General features: G+C 43.0%; 2 protein-coding genes across 3 annotated transcripts in view; both read left to right on the top strand.

Annotated features, from left to right (window-relative positions):
• Positions 1 to 1,820: 1,820 nt before the first annotated feature.
• Positions 1,821 to 18,629, top strand: LOC125304251 (sodium- and chloride-dependent betaine transporter-like). Its single transcript, XM_048258364.1, has 13 exons — positions 1,821 to 2,470; positions 4,433 to 4,567; positions 8,086 to 8,296; positions 9,000 to 9,132; positions 9,706 to 9,840; positions 11,257 to 11,360; positions 13,725 to 13,849; positions 13,941 to 14,053; positions 14,886 to 15,026; positions 16,055 to 16,154; positions 16,402 to 16,502; positions 16,821 to 16,991; positions 17,862 to 18,629. Exons 1-13 carry the CDS (start codon positions 2,302 to 2,304, stop codon positions 17,961 to 17,963), a joined length of 1,740 nt encoding a protein of 579 aa, XP_048114321.1. The 5' UTR covers positions 1,821 to 2,301; the 3' UTR covers positions 17,964 to 18,629.
• Positions 18,630 to 18,712: 83 nt separating this feature from the next.
• rassf2b (Ras association domain family member 2b) overlaps positions 18,713 to 22,130 on the top strand; it is a 6,973-nt gene continuing 3,555 nt past the window's right edge. Inside the window, exons 1-3 of one of the 2 annotated variants that reach the window (XM_048259740.1) lie at positions 18,713 to 18,987; positions 21,299 to 21,373; positions 21,723 to 21,798. In XM_048259740.1, coding sequence (XP_048115697.1) covers positions 18,899 to 18,987; positions 21,299 to 21,373; positions 21,723 to 21,798 — 240 coding nt within the window. In that variant the 5' untranslated portion in view covers positions 18,713 to 18,898. Of the gene's footprint in view, positions 18,988 to 20,370; positions 20,652 to 21,298; positions 21,374 to 21,722; positions 21,799 to 22,130 lie in introns of those variants that run through there. The other variant, XM_048259741.1, reaches the window with a different exon arrangement.

The following is a 22,130-nucleotide window of genomic DNA, read 5'->3' as shown; positions in this document are numbered from 1 at the left end:
TCTCGATTGGCCAACGTCATCCCAACACCGAGAACGCGCACAGATCTGTGGGGTATACTACGAAGCACGTTAGACATATCTAGGCTATGTAGACATATCGAGGCTTGACAAAGCCTTGACTCAGGGGTATACGTTAAGTGATACTACGATTGCAGTTATGTGATATATTTGTCAAACTAGGCTTTCAGCTCAGATCTGTCTTGGCGTTCTCGTGTTGGGATGACTTTGGCTAATCGTAACGTGGAGGCGACAAGACGCCTCTATTTAAAAACAATTACTTCGCATTCATGAGCGATAGCTTAATCTACACTCGCGGTCATTTTTGTGTCTAACCTATAACATCAAATAAATCAATTGTCATCAGTTGTTGTATGGTATGCACGCTCATAGTTGGATATTTCTACAAGACAGCACTATTAAAGCGCATTCGAGACCCAAAATGTTAGTAGAGGCGGAGCTCCACCTGTAAGATATATGACAGAATCCTACACGTGAGACAATTGATTGGTCAGTGTGCGGTAGATTACACGATTTGAGCTTAGCACATAACCTCCTCCCGACCAGGTTTGGTTGACAGAATAAGATACCATGGTGATATAGCGACACTAAAATAGATTCACTTTCGTGTCACAGCATAGCCTGGCTTTGAGCGAACATACCTCGCTAACCCACTAATCGAGATTCGTAGTACACCCCACTGACCTGAAAGCCTAGTTTGACAAATATATCACATAACTGCTATCGTAGTATCACTTAACATATACCCCTGAGTCAAGGCTTTGTGAAGCCTCGATATGTCTACAGAGCCTACTGTAGATATGTTGAATGTGCTTCGTAGTATATCCCAATGAACAGTCCCTGATTCTCAAACAATCATCAACAACAACAACAACAACAACAACAATCAACTGATCCAGATTTAACTGAAAGAAGAGGCAGAGTAAAGTGAATATCCTGAGTAACCATTTAAGCTTTAAAGGGACACCAGGCAACGTTTTCGTGTTAATTACTCATCTTCGTAAGTCGGTGTATGGTTAAATGACTCATTACAGGGCGAATGAAGACTCTCTCGCCCGCCCCTACTGCCTGCAGGAAGAATATCCCGCTTGCAAGTTCAGTGTATCGTACCCACCGACCGAAGCAGGCAGGCTAACGAAACACTAGAGATTGTTGCAAATGTGTGTATACATGTAATGGCAGAGCCGGCGAAGAAGCAGCGAAAACCCTTGACAGAAGACGCAAAGAAAAGGAAAAGGGCTTCAGACCGAGCGAGGGGGAGTTTCGTAGAGAAAAGGCATCAGGCTTGCCTGGAGTCCCTTTAACATTCACTTTTACATGTGTGGCAGTGGCCTGAAGTTTAAATACTTTTTAATGTCCTTTTAGTTAAAAATGCAAATGTCTAAATAGCTAAATGCATTGTCTAACTTTAGTCCACTGGTGGCACTTCAAAAGAGCTTAAATGACTCAGGGGAGGGTCTAAAATTACTCTGCTAAATTTCAAAACTTCTCCGCACAGGTATGCATGGATTCCCAAACGTCAATAAGAAGAATAGACTAATATATCAGAACATTTAATGTCACGTCCCTAATGGTCAGGACTACTGTGGTAACACTACACAGTCGAGTGAAAAGGCATTTTACATATATTTTTACATATATCTTATTTTCTTCTATCAGATAGATAGATAGATAGATAGATACTTTATTGATCCCCAGGGGAAATTCAAGTATTGATCCCCAGGGGAAATTCAATATCTGAGTCACATACTCAGTGTAGGCCTAGTATGTTTCAATAGATCTACACACATCTGTGCGAAACATTGATTGTCTGTGTAGGAATAGACTTTGGCATCATCCCATGGGGGTTGTAGTTGCATCACTCTTTAAAGGATTCATTTTGGGTCTCGGCACTTATTAACCTGCTGCAGTTGCATGGTAGCCGAAGTCTCCCCACACAGCTCTACAGGTTTTAGGGGTCACATACGGCCTCTTCTGAAGACCACTATACTTCTGAAGACTTCCACTTCTAAAGACCAGTGCATCCAGGCTTCAATTCTGAAGACCAGGGCTACAAGATTCCATTCTGAACACCAGTGCTACCAGATTCCGTTCTGAATACCAGTGCTTCCATTCGGAAGACCAGTGCTACCAGATTCAATTCTGAACACCAGTGCTTCCATTTGGAACACCAGTGCTACCAGACTTCCGTTGTTACTTTTGGTCCATGCCAGGTCTTAGAGCCTTTAAAAAGAACAGAAAATCAGACCTTTCCCTCAGTGCGGCACGGGTGCAGGAGCAGGTATGGAGCTGAGCAAACGCCACTCTGGGAGCCAGAGACCCGGTCAACCGGCCGTACAGCAGAGAGGCACCTGGAGCCGGCGGCTTGAATTTGTCCTGGCCTCCATCGGCTATGCAGTGGGTCTGTCAAATGTATGGAGGTTTCCCTACCTGTGTTATAGAAATGGAGGAGGTAAGGATATATTGATGAATATATCTCTGTCTTTCTCTCTCTTTCTCTCCGTTGCTATCTCTCTCTCTTTCTCCTGAATGTGTGCATTCACACAAATCGCAAGTAACAAGCAAAAATGCTTGAACATTCAGAAATGTGGACGCCTCCTGTGAAATTGTTAGCATTTGCAACTGGGTCATTCTATGAAACATACCATTTGCATTCATAACATTTGATGATGTGCATAAGGCACTAACTAGACCCAAAGTGTGTTTCTAAAGCCTAAAGCTAATCATTCAAGTGTTCTTGTTAACATGATGTACAACAAAATACAATTCTTAATTCAAGTTAAGTCAACTTTATTTATATAGCGCATTTCATACACAGAGGTCATTCAATGTGCTTTACATAAACAAAAGCAAACAGGAATAGCTAACAAAAGCATAGAACGGCAATAGTCAAAGAATAGTTTAAAACGTTTAAAAATAGTAAGAGTATAGTATAGTAATAGTTTAAAGAGTATCACACTATTTTTAACCATTTTTCACAAGTGCATGGCCATTTCCATGTATCCGGGTGTACCGATATGACATTTACACTTAAAATATCATCATATTTTCCTGATGACATTAGACATATTTAGATATAATATATATATTTATATCTATAACAGTCAAAATAAATTGACTGTTATAGATAACTAGAGCCATTTTATCATGAAATGTGCCACCCCATCATGTTTATTATATTTCAATCCATTATTTTTTTAAAAAAAAAAAAAAAGATCATGTCTTTAATGCTGTGGATAAATTGAAGAGAAGTTTACTTTTGATGAAAATTGTGAAAATGTAACATTGGAAAAGGCACCCGTTTCATAGAATGACCCAACTGTGAAGCGGTTAAAATTTTTTGTACACACGTAAGCATGGGTTGGTGAGCGAGTGTTTCTGTGGTATAGTCTGGTGGTCAGTTTTTAAACCCTCAAATTGCCTCATAGCTTGGAAACCTCTATTTCATATTCATTTACAGTGAAACAAAGTTCATGTTTCAGAATAGTCTGTGTTAGACATATGGAAGGCTTTGAAATTGGCATATGAAAGCGCTGTTGCTATTTGTAAAGTCACGTGTCGTGTATTTACACACAATGTCATTTGCCTCTAACCTTTCACAGATGGCCTAGTTCTTGGCAAGGTCCAACACAGAGACATGGGGCTTCATGTTAACTTGAATTGGTGCAGTAAACTCTTACCAAATCATTTCAGAAGTGCAGCAATCAAATCTTCCTTGTAAACGAAGGTTTTAAATGCAGTTTGCCTCTCAGTTCCAAAGAAAATACCCAGAAATGTTTAACAGTTTAACCCTATCACCGTCAGCGCAGCCATTGGTTGTGTTAAGCGCACTACTCTATCTGTCATCATATAAAGCCCGCCACATGCCAGATAAGCGATTGTGATTGGTGCCTGGGTTTTTGGAATATTTGAAATAGGTGTCAATGGCCTCTTGCCAGACTGACCTGCAGAGCCAATTCATATTTGCTAACACCCACACAATGGTTCTCCTTGGCTAGCCTATTGCACTCCTGCTAATACCTGCCAAAAATTCTAAATAATTTCAATGTGATGAGTATGACCTATCTACATTGTACCTTCTTCAATATCTATTAATCATTTTCTCTGCAGGTATAATCTAGCACAACACACCACAACTGCATATGTGGTATGGACACTCTTTAATCTAGTAGATGATAAAACGAGGGAAGACCAAGCAGCTGTTGTGTGTTTGTTGTGAGGTGTAAAATAAGGGGCTCTGTATAGGGACTATATCACATTTTTGCTGTGTTCTGTGTGTGTGTGTGTGTGTGTGTGTGTGTGTGTGTGTGTGTGTGTGTGTGTGTGTGTGTTGTTCTGTGTGTGTGTGTGTGTGTGTGTGTGTGTGTGTGTGTGTGTGCGTGTGCATGTGTGTGTGTGTGTGTGTTTTCCCCAGGTGCGTTCTTTATTCCCTACTTCACCATGGTGTTCCTCTGTGCCCTGCCCATGGTGTTTCTGGAGTTTTCCATTGGCCAGTTCACACAGTGTGGACCTGTGCAGGCTTTCACGAAAATATGCCCATTGCTCAAAGGTATGCAGGAATATTAATCAATCAATAAATCTATCTATCTATATATCTATCTATCTATATATCTATTTATCTATCTATCTATGTATATATCTATATCTATCTATCTATATCTATCTATCTATATATCTATCAATCTATCTATCTATCTATCTATATATATATATATATATCTATCTATTTATCTATCTATCTATCTATCTATCTATCTATCTATCTATCTATCTATCTATCTATCTATCTATCTATCTATATATATATATATCTATTTATATATTTATTTATTTATCTATCTATCTATCTATCTTAGCTTTATAGTCAGCTTTACTGTCAATTTCTTCACATATACTAGACATGCACAGGAATTGAAATTGCTTTTCTCTCTATCCCACGGTGAAGAAGAAAAAAAACGCAACAAATAAGACAAAAAATGCAAAAGATAAGGACATTTTTAACACTAAACAAAAAAAATAACAATATCACAAGACAAAATTACAAGAATTTAACAGTTAGCAAAGAAATTGTACATGATGTGTGATGATGTGCAAAAGTGCAATAATGCAAGAGATGTGTATTTTGCAAAATACTATATACAAAAAACAGCAGTAACTTCAAAGAGAGTGGGGGGTCAAAGGAGGGTGGGAGAGGGGAGAGAGTTCAGCTTCCTGACAGCCTGGTAGATAAAGCTGTTTGCTAGTCTGGTGGCACTGTGGCTGCTATATCTCTTCCCAGAGGGCAGGAGGCTGGAAAGACTGTGTGCAGGATGGCCGTCGTCTCTCACAATCATGGTCGCTTTTTGTGTGAGGCGGGTGTTGCATATGTCGTGCCGATGGTGCCGATGTCATGCACGTGCTGATTGATGGTCAGTGGTGGGGGTTGGATGTGATCTCTCTGGATTTATTGATTTGTTTATTTAAGTGTCAAACACCATGGTGCCCAGCCCTTATGGGCTTATTAGACACTGCAGGAATAATTTCACTGTTATCTCCAGACAACCACGTGACATAACACAGAACCCAACATAACATAACTAAACCACTAGAAATAAGGATACATACACATAGAGATGGCTTGTCATATGGGATACAAAATACTTTGCCGCAGATACCAGGCCTTTTCTATAAATTTTGCCAAAGCAAAAACATCATTTTCAAACAGCCAGCACAAAATCTCCCTTTCATATTTCCAAAATATATCTGGATTTTTTAACTGAATTGGTTCAAAAAGAGAGTTCCTTAAATCGCAGTATAAAGGACAATAAAAAACAAAATGAAATTTATCTTCCACAACCTGAAGATCACAGAATTGTGTACCTTTAAATCGACCCACTTCCACTGTCAGAGGTAAGGTACTAGTTCTCAATTGAGCACAGAGGGACCTCTGCCTTCTCTTTAGATTACAGTTTTTCTCAGTCGCTTTGGTGCTTTTCTCACATCACTATTAACATTTGCACAGAAGTTAGTGCAATTCTCAAAACAATTAGTCCAAACTGCAAAACCTAGTGGATGACCTGCAAAAGCACGTCACTTGCTCAAAATGGATAGTCCATTCCTCAAAAGCAGGTATTCATGTCAATGAAACTGTCAGTGTTATCAAAATGAGAAGTCTTGACACCATCGTTTATGAACAAGATAGTCAAACGGCTTTGTCATGTTATCATTATGACAGTTCTCTCAGTGTTTTCCAATGCAAAAAAAGGTCAGAACTCGGTGACACTACCTGAACATGCTCAAGACAGCACTATACAGTACTTGTACAGCTATTTTAAAACTACAGTAAAGTTACACATTACTGTAGTTAGGTGAGTAAGTGAGTACAAGACACTGAATGCGTACATTTTTACTGTATGCTCTACAGCACTGTGACAGAATTTGATAACTAGTTCAACAATTTTGTATGTAATGACTCAAGCAATGAAATGAAGACTATTAGTTTTATTGGGAACGACTATTCAGCATTCATAAGTATAGTTCATTTTGACTGACATGACATAAGCAAATGATAATGTTAAAAAACAGCAGAGAATTGTATGAAAGCAACTGATACATGTCCAAAAGTATTTGCAATTTGTTCAGAGGAAGGAGAAATTGCTACTATGATGTGCACAAATGACTAAATGTTGTGGAGGTTGAACTAATAGTTATGAGAATTTTCATTCTGATCTGAGAAAAGCACCAAAGCGACTGAGAAAAACTGTAAGGAAAATATAAGGTTCCTCTCCGGAAGTCCAGAACAACCTCCTTGGTCTTGCTGACATTCAGCAGGAGGTTGTTGTCTCTGCACCATGTGGCCAGAAGGTCTACCTCCTTCCTGTAGTGGGTCTCATCATTCTTGGTGATGAGACCCACCAGAGTTGTGTCGTCCGCATACTTCACCATATGATTGGTGCTGTAGGTTGGTGTGCAGTCGTGTGTCAGCAGGGTAAAGAGCAGGGGACTAAGAACACAGCCTTGGGCGGCCCCTGTGCTCAGTGTGATGCTGCTTGAGGTGTTGTCAATTCTTACTGCTTGTGGCCTCTCACTGAGGAAGTCCAGCAGCCAGTTGCATATTGAAGTGTTGAGCCCCAGCTGGTCTAGTTTGCAGATGAGTTGTTGTGGGATTATGGTGTTGAATGCTGAACTAAAGTCTATCCAGCATTTTCACATATGAGTCTTTTGTGTCCAGGTGAGTGAGGGCTGGGTGGAGGGCAGAGCAGATTGTATCCTCTGTGGACCGTTTGGCTCGGTATCCAAACTGGAAGGGGTCCAGGGTGGGTGTGGGGGTGAGTGGCTTTTGATGTGTGACATGACTATGTGTGGTGGTGGCCTTGAAGCATGATGGAACATGGAACATGGAACATGTGGGCAGCCGTGGCCTACTGGTTAGGGCTCCGGGCTTGGAACCGGAGGGTTGCCGGTTCGATCCCCGACCAGTAGGAAAGGCTGAAGTGCCCTTGAGCAAGGCACCTAACCCCTCACTGCGTCGGGATTAGTGTGTGCTTCACCTCACTGTGTGTTCATTGTGTGCTGAGTGTGTTTCACTAATTCACGGATTGGGAAAAATGCAGAGACCAAATTTCCCTCACGGGATCAAAAGAGTATATACTTTACTTATACTGGAACAACAACCCGTCTCAGAGAAGTGTTAAAGATATCCATGAAGACATCCTTAGGGCTTCTACACACAGTTGCATTCCGTCAACGCATGCCAGTGGGTGTTCCCGACAGTAGCTATGCAAATGACTTGAAGTATAACCGTAATTTGATTGGTTGGTGCTGTCCGTCGATTAGCTTGATTGGCCAGTGCTGTCTGTCGGTGCAGCAACAGCTGAACTTCTCAACGCGAGCGACGGGAGAAACACGGCTCTGTGTGTCTCTGCTGTCTTTAAAATTGTGTGTATTGCTGTTTTGCTTTCCTGATTCCGCAGAAATCAGCGGCCAATGATGGTTTTTGTATTGGATCATCGATGCACTCACTTCCTGATGTGTGTGTGTGTGTGTGTGTGTGTGTGTGTGTGTGTGTGTGTGTGTGTGTTGTCCTAGGGATCGGGGTGGGTACGGTCGTGGTGTCCTTCATTTTCATCGGTTACTTCAACACCCTGATGAGTTGGATCCTCTTCTACCTCTTCAACTCGTTCAGCTCCCCGTTGCCTTGGCAGTCGTGCAATAACACCTGGAACGTTCCGGAATCCTGCTCAGTTGGGTTCACTGTCAACGACTCTCTGAGGCAGTCGGCCAGCCAGCAATTCTTTAAGTGGGTAACTAACTAGCGTTTCGCCAGAGTTGCAAAATTTCATGGCTGGCTTGGTGGTAGATTGACAGGAGTATTTTCTGGCGAGATTCCTGGAAGTCAATAGATTTTTTTTCTAGCATGAGACAGAAAATAAAAGTGTGCGTCTCAATCCAAATGCATTTACATTTATTCAGTTAGCAGATGCTTTTATCCAGAGTGACCTACATATATCAATTATATAACAAGGGACACTGTCCCCAAGAGCAAATCAGGGTTAAGGGCCTTGCTCAAGGGCACAACGGAAGGAGGGAATTGAACCCACAACTTTTCAGGTTGCAGCATTACAGCCAGGCTCCTTGCCAGCCACACAACCACCATCCAGCATTTCATGCCCTTGGGTTCTATCTGACATTTTTGTCAAAATTGAGATATTGACATATTCTTATTCTGTAACAACCTAATAAAGCGAGGTGAGGTGTTTCTTGATGTTGTATGCATTTGTGGTCATTATATCTAAAAATGCTTGTTCCACTCATCAATATAACTCAATAAAGTTATAAAACTTTGAAGCTCAATATCTCAGAACTACGCAGAATACAGATAGAACCCTATAATTCTAATGGGACGATATTACTGTAAGAGTTGGCAATCCTGATTTAGCAGAGACATTCTTGAGGCTGATTGAACTGGACTTGTGGGCTAACCCACTCTTCTCTGTATGCAGCCACAGACTCCTGCAGGTCACTGAAGGGCTAGAGCATATGGGCAGCATACGCTGGGAACTACTCGGCTGTCTCATTCTCGCATGGATGATTGAATACTTCAGTATCTTCAAAGGGGTCAAGCTAACTGGCAAGGTATTATACTTTCCTACTTCAAAGCAATCTGATTGACACTTGTTTTAGTTTGGGAAGAATTATGAACTATGAAGAATTATAATTCAGTGCTCTCTTGACATCAAGTCAAATGCTATGCTATGAAAATTATACTATCACTATATTTACTGTAAATCGAAGTATTTAGCCCTTTATTCTTCAATCCAAACTCTATATATTTTATACTTCAACTCTACACCCTACAGGTGGTGCACTGCACTGCTCCCTGTCTCCCCCTATGGGTGGTGTACTTCAACGTTATATCTCTCCTTACAGGTGGTGTACTACATTGCTCTATGTCTCCCCTACAGGTGGTGTACTACATTGCTCCCTGTCTCCCCCCACAGGTGGTGTATTACACTGCTCTCTGTCTCCCCCTACAGGTGGTGTGATTCACTGCTCTCTGTCTCCCCCTACAGGTGGTGTACTCTCTGTCTCCCCCTACATGTGGTGTACTACATTGCTCCCTGTCTGTCCCTACAGGTGGTGTGATTCACTGCTCTCTGTCTCCCCCTACAGGTGGTGTGATTCACTGCTCTCTGTCTCCCCCTACAGGTGGTGTACTTCACGGCGCTGTTCCCCTACACCATCCTCATCATCCTGCTGGTGTTCACCTGCAGACTGCCAGGGGCAGCAGATGGCGCCCTGTTCTTCCTCACGCCTAAGTGGCACAAACTCAAAGAGGTCCAGGTACACACCCCACACACACCTACACACCCGCGTGGGGGCATTCAATGCCACAGGTACACACCCCACACACACCTACACACACCACGCCAAGGCCCACACACACCTACACACACCTGTCTGGACAGGTGGTGTGAAGACATTCAATGCCCAGTGTAAACACCACACACACATCTACACACACCACGCCAAGGCATTCAATGCCACAGGTAGGCCACACACGTCACACACACCGATCTACACACACTGCGCCAAGACATTCAGGCCACAGGTACACACCACACACACATCTACACACACCACGCCAAGGCATTCAATGCCACAGGTACACACCACACACACATCTACACACACCACGCCAAGGCATTCAATGCCACAGGTAAACACCCCACACACATCTACACACACCACGCCAAGGCATTCAATGCCACAGGTAAACACCCCACACACATCTACACACACCACGCCAAGGCATTCAATGCCACAGGTAAACACCCCATGCAGACACACACAGGCACAGACCAACACACAGGGGCCTCGGTTTAATTCTGACCCCTTCTCCCACCCCCATATCTCTGGTGGTCTTGTCCCGCACCTCCCCACCCCAATATCTCTGGTGGTCTTGTCCCACTCCACTCCCCAATATCTCTGGTGGTCCCCTCTCCATCCCCTATCTCTGGTGGTCTTGCCCCCCATCTCTGGTGGTCTTGCCCCTCTCCACTCCCCCCCTATCTCTGGTGGTCTTGTCCCTCTCCTCCCCATCTCCTTTTGCCCCCCATCTCTGGTGGTCTTGTCCCTCTCCTCCCCCAATCTCCCTCACTCCCCCTATCTCTGGTGGTCTTGCCCCTATCTCTGGTGGTCTTGCCCCTCTCCCTCCCCCTATCTCTGGTGGTCTTGTCCCGTCCCCCATCTCTGGTGGTCTTTGCCCCCTATCTCTGGTGGTCTTCCCCCCCCCCCTATCTCTGGTGGTCTTGCCCCTCTATCTCTGGTGGTCTTGCCCCTCTCCACTCCCCCTATCTCTGGTGGTCTTGTCCCTCTCCACTCCCCCCTATCTCTGGTGGTCTTGCCCCCTCTGGGTGGTCTGCCCCTCCACTCCCCCTATCTCTGGTGGTCTTGTCCCTCTCCCCTCCCCTATCTCTGGTGGTCTTCCCCCCTATCTCTGGTGGTCTTGCCCCCTCCACTCCCCCCTATCTCTGGTGGTCTTGCCCCCCCCCCCCCCCCTGCCCCATCTCTGGTGGTCTTCCCCCCTATCTCTGGTGGTCTGCCCCTCTCCTCTGGTGGTCTCTGGTTTCCTGGTGTCTAGTCCCTCTCCACTCCCCCCTCTGTCTTCCACTCGTTTCCTGCCACTTACTGTACAACTGTCCTAAAACACGTTGGGACTGCGGAGATTGGTGATGAGCTCATTTCCCTCTTCCACAGGTTTGGATTGACGCTCTGTCTCAAATCTTCTTCTCCATCGGCGTGGGCTTCGGAGTCATGATCTCCATGGCTAGCTACAACAACTACAACTACAACATTCTCAGGTTGTCAAAAAGTCTTAATGGAGCAGTTGGATATCATTTGTCTAAAATAATTGCCAACTGGTAACAGCAGCATTTCCTGTAGAAATTCAACCACATTACAATAGAATGCACTGCTGGTACTGTTACAGTTTTTCTCAGTTCACTCTTTTAAAACAAATGTGTTGAAAACAACATAACTTGCGTTGTTTTTAACCCATCTCTATGTCCAGATAGGAACAACACATTTATTTTAAGAGTGTTGCTTTGGTAGCCTAGAAATCTAGACGCACCCTAGCGGCAACAAATGTGTGGGTCTGGCTCATCAGGCTATTGCTTTGGCACATTTCTCAGATCAGAATGGTAATAGTATGTCATAGTCTATCTAGCATATATAAATACTGACAGGCAGAATGTATAGAAAGATGTACAGTGGTGCATATCTCTAACCAAGGGGCGTTTTACTGTATATTGGCCATTTTTCATTTGCACAATGTTGTAAAAGCCGTTGTTTTCTTTATACTGTTACAATGTCTGTCAACAGAAACAAACATATCTACTGTTTTGCAATCAACCTCCTCCACACACAATAATGTGAAACTTTGTAGTTTTGAAATAGGAAATAGTGCTGCCTTACGCCTTGTTCAATAGAAACTTCAATAGAAACTAGTAAACTGTCACATTGGGGGCAGCTGTGACCTACTGGTTAGCACTTCGGACCTGTAACCGGAGGGTTGCCGGTTCGAACCCGACCAGTAGGCACGGCTGAAGTGCCCTTGAGCAAGGCACCTAACCCCTCACTGCTCCCCGAGTGCCGCTGTTGATGCAGGCAGCTCACTGCGCCGGGATTAGTGTGTGCTTTACCTCACTGTGTGCTGTGTGTGTTTCACTAATTCACGGATTGGGATAAATAATAATAGGTGCTTATATAGCGCCTTTCATGGTACCCAAGGTCGCTTTACAACACATGGATGGGGGGACCTCACTAGTAACCACCACCAATGTGTAGCACCCACCTGGGTGATGCACAGCAGCCATTATGCACCAGAACGCTCACCACACACTAGCTTGAGGTGGAGAGTGAGGGAGTGAATGAGCCAATTACAGTGGGGGATGATTAGGGGGCCAGATTGGGAATTTAGCCAGGACACCGGGGAACCCCCTACTCTTTACGATAAGTGCCATGGAATTTTTAATGACCACAGTGAGTCAGGACCTCAGTTTAACGTCTCATCCGAAGGACGGCATCTCCTACAGTGCAGTGCCCCCGTCACAGCACTGGGGCATTGGGATCGATCTTTTTTGGCCAGAGGGAAGAGTGCCACCTACCAACACCACTTCCAGCAGCAACCTGGTTTTCCAAGGAGGTCTCCCATCCAAGTACTAACCAGGCCCACACCTGCTTAGCTTCAGTAATTCAGCTAAGACAAGGTATCCATTGGTCTGGCTGCTGGCTAAAATGCAGAGACCAAATTTCCCTCACAGGATCAAAAGAGTATATATACTTATACTTATACATTGACAGCAAGACTAAACAGTTTGACTCTCTTGACATAAACAATGGCATTATGACTTGATTGCACTGGTCATTTCATTGGCATAAGTATTTGCTTTTGAGGTGTGGTATAATTTGTATATAGGTTGCTCATTTACTGAAACGTTTAGTTTAACCATGCATATGTGCTATGAGAAAATGGCTCACTTCTGTGTCCCTGTAGTCTCCCTCTGTGGACATTTCCAGAGAGTGAGAAGACTGTTTGTTGTAGGGTGTCTGACACAAACATTCATAGCCCATTACAAGGTTAAGGGGTTTTGTAACATCCTTATCTCTGTTAATACTAACTGAATGGATGGATCATTGTTGTTGGGTGGAAGTATCTTGTGATTTGCCATGTGTGTGTTAAGGGTATAATAACTGGTTTCACCCACAGATGTGTGGGATTTGTTGTTGGTTATAGTCTCCCGGCATCGTGAATAAAGCTGCAGTCTCAAATCAGTTGAGTAATTTTGACCACAGAGGTATAAACTAAGCATTTGAGCAAGACACATGCTTTTGCGGGTTATCCATTATGTGGTGCAGTTTGCACAAATTGTTTTGAGAAATGCACTAACTGTTGTGCAAATGTGCATTGTGATTTGAGAAATTCACCAAAGCGACTGAGAAAAAACGTAAAGGCTAATTTTGTTATGAAAGATGTCTGTAGACTGAAAACAATACTTTCAGTCTAATTTTGTGCTTGTCTCTTTTAGGGGACTATTTTAGGCAAATCATATATACACACAATATATATTGCAGATAGTAAAAAAAATAGTAAGCAAATTATTTAAAGTGACTGTATAATTTATTTAATATGTGTATTATTTCTGCATGTGTCCTCTCCCCTGTAGAGATTCTCTCATCGTGGCCTTGGCCAACTCGGCCACAAGTGTCTTCTCTGGATTTGTCGTCTTTTCAGCCCTTGGCTACATGGCTCACGAGCGGAATCTTACTATTGAAGATCTCGCTGTCGGAGGTCATTTGGGATCTGATAATCTATTTTAAAGCCGACTGAAATCGTTGTGTTTGTGAAGTCTGGAGCATGACCCCCCCTCTCCTCTATCCAGGGCCTGGCCTTGCGTTTGTGGTGTATCCTGAGATCTTGGCCACCATGCCTGTTCCCCAGCTGTGGGCCTTCCTCTTCTTCCTGATGCTGCTCTGTCTGGGACTGGACAGTCAGGTAAACACACTCTGGCAAACAAAATGGATTTCAAGCTTAAAACCAAATCATAGATGACATTATGGACAAAAGACTTTCATATGAAAGCAACTGCACAGTTGCCTATTCATTACCACTGTACTGTGAGCTACTGTCAAGTATTTTGCAGTGTTATATATTGCATGTGACATCAAGTGACGTCAAATCAATATGTAGGCCCATTCCCATGCTCCTGTCTTACAATTTTGCACAGACTTGTACGTACTGTAGATGACCATAAAACGTGACGTAAAGTGAGAGAGATTTACCAGACACTTATCCAAAGCGACAGGGACTCACACAGACCGACCATTTCTTAGGTTTCCATTGCTCCTCTACATCATCGTTTATTATTTGTTTGTTTGTTTATCTGTTTGTCATGTAACAGTCACAGTCCCGTTATGTGTTTTGTTTGTTTATTGCTTGTTTGTTTATTTGTTGGTCATGTAACAGTCGCAGTCCCATTATGTGCTTTGTTTGTTTATTGTTTGTTTGTTGTTTGTTTATCTGTTTGACGTGTAACAGCCACAGTCCCATTATGTGCTTTGTTTGTTTGTTGTTTGTTTGGTTATCTGTTGGTCATGTAACAGTCACAGTCCCGTTATGTGCTTTGTTTGTTTATTGTTTGTTTGTTTATCTGTTGGTCATGTAACAGTCACAGTCCCATTATGTGCTTTGTTTGTTTATTGTTTATTTGTTTCTTTATCTGTTGGTCATGTAACAGTCACAGTCCCATTATGTGCTTTGTTTGTTTATTGTTTGTTTATCCGTTTAATCATGTAACAGTCACAGTCCCGTTATGTGCTCCCTGCAGTTTGCGCACCTGGAGCTGGTGGCCACATGTGTGGTGGACGGCCTCAGCCCAAAGCTGCCCACGTGTCTGAGGCGGAAGGAGGTGCTCCTCCTGCTGGTCAGCATGGGAAGCTTCCTAATGGGCCTGCCCTGCGTCTTCCAGGTAACACCATCAGAGGCTTTCTAATGAGGAGACACAGCACTCAAAAAATCCTCCATAGAAATGCATGGGGTTAGTTTGTAACGCCAATATGGCAGTTGTCTATACATATCCCACCCCTTCCGCGGCAAAACGTTGACATGTGAATACATTGAGCCAATCATGTGGTGTGTTGTGAATACATTGAGCCAATCATGTGATGTGTTGTGAAGACATTGTGTCAATCATGTGTTGTGAAACCTTGCGCACGCGCATTTCTGCCAAAATAGATGCCTGATAAGTGCCCAAAAAGCGTTGCAATATGGCCGCCGAGTGGAGGGACTTGCCTAAAAGGACTTTGATTCCATACACCGTATAAATAGGTGGACAAACCCTCTGTGACGTCACCCATATGTTTAATGAAGCGCATGTATGAAGCTTGAAATAGGAAACCATGTTTGTTATGCTAGCTGATGTAAGCTAACAAGCTAATGGGCTGACGGACATCTGATAAATCACACCAGGTAACATGCAAAACCCAGTAGCACTTTACACACAAATGCCTGAAATACTCTACACTCAAAGCCCAGTTACATTTTACACACAAACCCCAGTAACACTCTACACCAAACCCCAGCAACACTTTATACATGAAACCACACTTTACAAGCCATACCCCAGTAAAACTTTACACACCAAACCCCAGTAACACTTTACTGTACACTCAAACCTCAGTAGCACTTTATACATGAAACCAGAGTAACACTTTACACTCAAACCTCAGTAGCACTTTACACACATAAACCCCAACAAGGCTCTACATTCAAATCTCAGTAACACTTTACAAATCAAACCCCAGTAACACTTTACATGAGCTTAATGTGATAACCATTCAAGAAACAGTTACTGTAATTGCAAATGCCATATTCTGCTAGTATACTGGCAATTGGTGTCCATTCATTTGACTACAGTATCACACATAGGTCTTGGTGAATGTCTCCATTCTTCAGGTAGACCATAAAGGAAGTAAATTGTTGTCCTTCTACACACAGGGTGGTATCTACATGTTCCAGCTGATGGAACACTACACAACTGCAGTGTCTGTGCTCGTCATGGCCGTGCTGGAGATTGCTGCCATCAGCTGGATATTAGGTAGTACTGCACCTCATTTAAAGTCGCTTTGGACAAAAGCGTCAGCCAAGAAACATAAACGTTCATACCACCTAGCAATTGCTATGGAAAACTTAAGTTACATTAGACGAAACTATACAACTTTTTCACCCAGGCCCAGTGATTTTGTGTAATGTTTTGTCAGCCTGTTCAGATGATTTTTTTATGTGCATCTGTTACCTCTCATCAAAGCCTTTCGTCCCATGACGTTTCTTTCTGGAATTTCAAGGTCTAAACAGATTTTCCGCAATGCTCACAAAAACACTGGGGAAATCACCAAATATCTACTTCAAGGTTTGCTGGTTGGTTATCACCCCGGTGATGGTCATGGTAAGCTTTTTTCCAACTTGTCTTTTTTTCCAACATTTCTCAGTCTCAACTGAAGTATGTGTTGTATGTATTGGTCTAGTTATAGGAGTACAACTGAAGTAGCCTATATTTTATATGCATAAGAAAAATGAAAGTAATATGGTATATATCAGTAAAGTAATCCAAATATACTATATAAATATACAATATATTATTGAAATATCAGCATTAGTTACTGTACATGAAACAAACATCTATGTACAGAACCTACCATGTAGAATCATAAAAAGTGTGTGTGTGTGTGTGTGTGTGTGTGTGTGTGTGTGTGTGTGTGTGTAGGCTATATTAGTCACAAGTATAGTGCAGCACACCCCTCCTCGCTATGGGAAGTGGTACCAGTTCCCTGATTGGTCCAAAGCAGTGGGCTGGATGTTGACTATGGCTTCCATCATCTGCATCCCCCTCGGAGCACTGCATGAACTCTACACCAGGAAGGGCTCTCTCATGGAGGTCAGAGTGGACCTATGTTCTGTTATATTATGCGATTTGTTGCGCTGTATGTTGTGTTCCATGGTGTTGTGTTGTTGTATTTTGTTGTGGTGGTATGCTATTTTGTTGTTATTGTTTGTGTTGTGTTGTTGTGTCGTAAACCTTCTCATCTTCTCTGCTCTCCTCCTCAGAGGTTATGATCCTCAGTATTGTGTTGTGTTATTGTTTGTGTTGTTGTGTTGTTGTTGTGTTATTTTGTGTTGTGTTGTTGTGTTCTATTGTGTTATTGTTTGTGTTCTGGTGTGTTTTGTTATGTATTGTGTTTCTGTTGTAAATCTTCTCCTCTGTTCTGCTCTCCTCCTTAGAAGTTGAGTTCCTCAGTAGTGTTGTGTTGTTATTGTTGTGTTGTGGTGTGTGTTGTTGTGTTGTTGTGTGTTGTGTTGTGTTGTGTTGTGTTGTTATTGTTTGTGTTGTAAATCTTCTCCTCTGCTCTGCTCTCCTCCTCAGAGGTTGAGGTCCTCATTAGTGTTGTGTTGTGTTGTTGTGTTGTTATTGTTTGTGTTGTAAATCTTCTCCTCTGCTCTGCTCTCGTCCTCAGAGGTTGAGGTCCTCAGTAGTGTTGTGTTGTTGTGTTGTGTTGTTATTGTTTGTGTTGTTGTGTTGTGTAAATCTTCTCCCCTGCTCTGCTCTCGTCCTCAGAGGTTGAGGTCCTCAGTAGTGTTGTGTTGTTGTGTTGTGTTGTTATTGTTTGTGTTGTTGTGTTGTGTAAATCTTCTCCTCTGCTCTGCTCTCCTCCTCAGAGGTTGAGGTCCTCATTAGTGTTGTGTTGTGTTGTTGTGTTGTTATTGTTTGTGTTGTAAATCTTCTCCCCTGCTCTGCTCTCCTCCTCAGAGGTTGAGGTCCTCAGTAACCCCCAGTCTGGAGCTGGATGTTCCCCCAGCATCCCATCAGGAACAGGAGATCTGCCTGTCCAGCAGATCTGAAGAAGCCTGATTGACTTTATCTTTTATTGACTTATGTTGACTTTTTTTTTTTACTTTATCAGCTTTTTTAGAAATTATTTACAAAATAATTCATCTTAGACAATCTTTTTCACACTTAGAAAGATTTCTAAGATTATTTTCATTATGGGACCCAACTAACAATGAATACAGACAGTAGGCCTAGCCTAAGCATGCTGAGGTATTATGAGGGGGCAGGATTTTTTAGAGAAAATCTGATGAAATCTGATGGATGTTCAAGTGGCCTACAGACTGTCCAACACTGTCAAGTGAGAACAACCTATAGTATCTACTGCATCATTTTTTACATGCAAGTTTGCCTTGAGTGAACCAGCTGTCACTCAAAACAAATAACATTACTGAACAGTTTTGTGGTAATCTGGAAGGAAACAAAATGTGAGCATAGTTTTGCTCATACTGCAGCTTAATTATTTGGTGTGGGTTGTTGTTGTGTCCAGATTTGTTTACATTAGTATTGTTTGATGTTTTACTGCAAATCTTTTACTTTGTTGTTGCTGAGTGTTTTAGTTACAAATCAGAGTGCAGTTGTGTCAGCATCAGTCGGAACAAATAAACAGGAGACTCTTGCCCATGGATCTGGACGGACTGGCACGATGTAGCCTATTAAATGACTAAATAACAAAAGTTATGTGTCTGTGTCCTATTGTCTGTGTCCTAAGGCTGTCTGTAGTCTGTAGGCGATTTAAGACATAGCCTACTTGAGATAGTTGGCCCCGGGATGGTTTGTCCCCGCTTCTCAGCAGTTTACATTTGATGAAAACTATCTCAATGAAATTTGATGCCTTTCACCCCTATGAGCTACACCCCGCATACCGGACTCGGAGGAATCTTGCGTGCGAGACCCCTGACTTTTACGGAATATTACTGTACCGCTTTTTTTGACGGCCTTAACCCTCCGATTAGTAGATGTTGGCCTTAATGCTTCGGCTTAAAACGTTCGGTTTTCACAACCGACGTGGATTTTATCAGTTTTCCATATGCGAGATGCTGGGTCGGTAAGTAGCCTACTACTTTGGCTATGTAGCCTACCTCTGAAAAGAACGCACAATTAGAAAGCCAGAGTAGTCTAAATATCGATCTGTACCATTTTGTTGTTTGAGTCTATGTTGCACAATCCCTCTTTCGCCGTCAGTTTTCGCTATTGCATAATAGACTGACACATATAAAGATGTTGATAAACGGTGTCTACTTGTCTCTTTGTCTACTTCTGTCTCTGTCCACGAACCGCAACTGAAGACCATGTTTAGCCTACTGGTAGCCTAGTCTGTGCTTATCAAGTCTAAGCAGCACCAGAAGTTGCCAAATATGACCATGCTCAAGAATTTTCAGAACAATGAGAACATTCGTCTGAAATAGCACCAACTTTTTATCATGATGAGAGTATAGGAGCCTAGTTTGTGATGAATCCCATTCCATCAAACTGGCTTGGAGAAAGTGAATGAGTCTTAATCAAGCTATCATAACGACATTTGATGGTCACTGTCAACTTGATAAGGGGGCTAATTGTTGTGGTGCTAAAAGCTGATGCGTGGAGTGGACATTGGAGTTGAAAAGCCGAGAGGTCACTGGTCAGAATACGACAAGAGGACTTGTACCATACTGTCCCCTGGTGGAATTTACGCTTACCTCACAGCTGGGAGCGATTAGATTGGCCCTAGACTCTCACATCAGATCTATTTCTGGACGACGTTTCCAGTAACTGTTCCTATAACTACAATTAAGACAAAATCCAGTCCCTTTGGAATTTGAGTCTGCACATTTCTACTCCATTTGGGTGGTTTTAAAGAACTCTTATTTTTGTCACTCTTCCAAAGCTCCTCGTACATCATGAGTTATCTTGAGTTTCCCCACTGTGTGACTGCTGTGTTCAGTGTGTCTCTGTGTATCTTTGGCTGTGGCTTGTGCATCACGCATGTCTGCTTTTATAATTACACCCATGAAAGGGCTTCCTGTCTGAATCTGATCAGTTGGGCTTGTGTGTGTGTGCGTGTGTGTGTGTGTATGTGTGTGTGTGCGTGTGTGACAAAGGGATGGGGAGATGCATCTGCATTTCTAATCAGCAGCCATTGTTCACTCATGGTCCCCCAGCCCTGGTGGGGGTGAGATCTGTGTTGTGTATGTGTGTGTGCATACGTGTGTGTGTGTGTGTGTGTGTGTGTGTGTGTGTGCGTATTTGTGTGTCCCTCAGCTCTGCTGGGTGTGAGATCTCCTGACGGTTGTGTCTGTGTGTGTGTGTGTGTGTGTGTCCCTCAGTTCTGCTGGGTGCAAGATCTCCTCACAGTTCCCCTCAAACCTCTCCGGCATCGCGGAGGGGGAGGAGGAGGAAGTCCAACTGACTGAGGGGGAGTAGAGAACGACAGAGAGAGAGAGAGAGAGAGAGAGAGAGAGAGAGAGAGAAATAAAGAGCAGCGGGTGCTTCCGGTGTGAACTCTCGCAAGAGGAAGAGACGCGTCGGGAGGGGCAGTTACAGGAGTTCTTCCTTGAAGTCTCGTCTCTTGGCTTTCTAAAAAAACTAGTTCAACTTCCCCGGCTGAAACATCACAGCATTATAGACCACCAGCAACAGAATCAGCAGCAGTAGCAGCAGTCAGACTTAGATGCCTCGCTTCCACTGTATGCTGCTGTCAGTCAACTAGTAACAGGAGCTACTGCGTGAGGAGTAAGTCACCTAACACAACTTCCTGTCTGCCATCCAACCGTAATTTGTGTGTGTAGTGTGTGTGTGTGTGTGTGTAGTGTGAAGTGTGTGTGTGTTTGTGTGTGTGTGTGTGTGTGTGTGTGTGTGTGTGTGTTTGAGGGTTTAAATGTGTCAGGACACAGTAACAAAGATGTAGGCTGGGTTGGTACGCTAACAAAAAATATTGCTGAATGGCTCTTTGTTTTAGTCCGAGTGAGATGTCTGTCTGTGTGTGTGTGTGTGCGTGTATATGTGTGTGACAGATAATTCACTGCATTCTGTTTTCATAGCATGCAAGCATGAGGCTTGTCATGGGACTGCATCCTGACTTTAAGGCCTACAGTTTGTCTTTCTCTCTGATAAGTCGCCACTCATCAGCTGGTGTGTGTGTGTGTGTACACAGACTGTGTGTGTCTGTTTGTCTGAAGAAGACGCTGTTGGGTTGAAACGTTGCTTTTTTCTTTTAATTAAACTCTGGGAGCTACTCCGGTGTGCAGGCAGTCTCTTTTGTTTTTACTTGTTAGTATACTTTGTCCTGCACCTGGCCCACATATAGGTAGGAGGTGCACGCAGACTCTCTGACTTTGTGTGTATATATGTGTGTGTGTGACCTCTGTCTTTCCCTGCAGGGTCACAGGCTCAGAGGACATGGAGCAGGTAAATCAGGATCATGTGAAGATCGGAGAGGGCAAATATGTGACCAAGTAAGAGATGCACCACACACACACACACACACACACACACACACAGACCCTCCCCACACACACACACACCTCCCGAAAGATGCTAAACACATTCCACCTTACGGCGTGAATCTTGGCTCTCGCATTAAATTAAAATGACTGTGCTTCTTTCTTTGCTTATTATGTATTATTTCTGCATTGCTTGCATATGCACCTTAGTCCTTTAGTTTTAAGCACATTGGATTACCCCTGAGTGTGAAATGTGCTATATAAATGAACTTTCCTTGCATTGCCTTTAGTGTTTAAATAAGTGTGTATGTCCTGTAATGTCATGTACGAGGCTAAGTGCAATGTCACTCTCTCCTTACAGGAAGTCCCTGCTGTCTCATCTCAAAACTTACAACATGTACTATGAGGGGCAGTCACTTCAGCTTCGCCACAGAGAGGTGTGTGTGTGTGTGTGTACAGTACGTGTGTATGTATGTGCTTTGTAATGAAAATGCATCGTATATTTATATAGCATGGCAAAATGTCAACTTTAAAATATTCTTTTTTTTGTTTATCCCAAGTTACCATTAGCTGAGTGTTGTTTTCTGTACCATCGGAAATGCCTTTTGTTTAGGAATGCACTTTTGTTTATGTAGATGAAAAGGTCTATAACTGTGTTGTTGTGATTGGTGGTGTATGTAACTGTGTTGTTGTGATTGGTGGGGTATTATAACTGTGTTGTTGTGATTGGTGGGGTATTATAACTGTGTTGTTGTGATTGGTTGTTCTG

Source organism: Alosa alosa, chromosome 12 (assembly GCF_017589495.1).
Source record: "Alosa alosa isolate M-15738 ecotype Scorff River chromosome 12, AALO_Geno_1.1, whole genome shotgun sequence".
Taxonomy (NCBI): domain Eukaryota; kingdom Metazoa; phylum Chordata; class Actinopteri; order Clupeiformes; family Clupeidae; genus Alosa; species Alosa alosa.
Note: the sequence above shows the minus strand (reverse complement) of the source record. Positions and strands in the feature narration are given on the sequence as shown.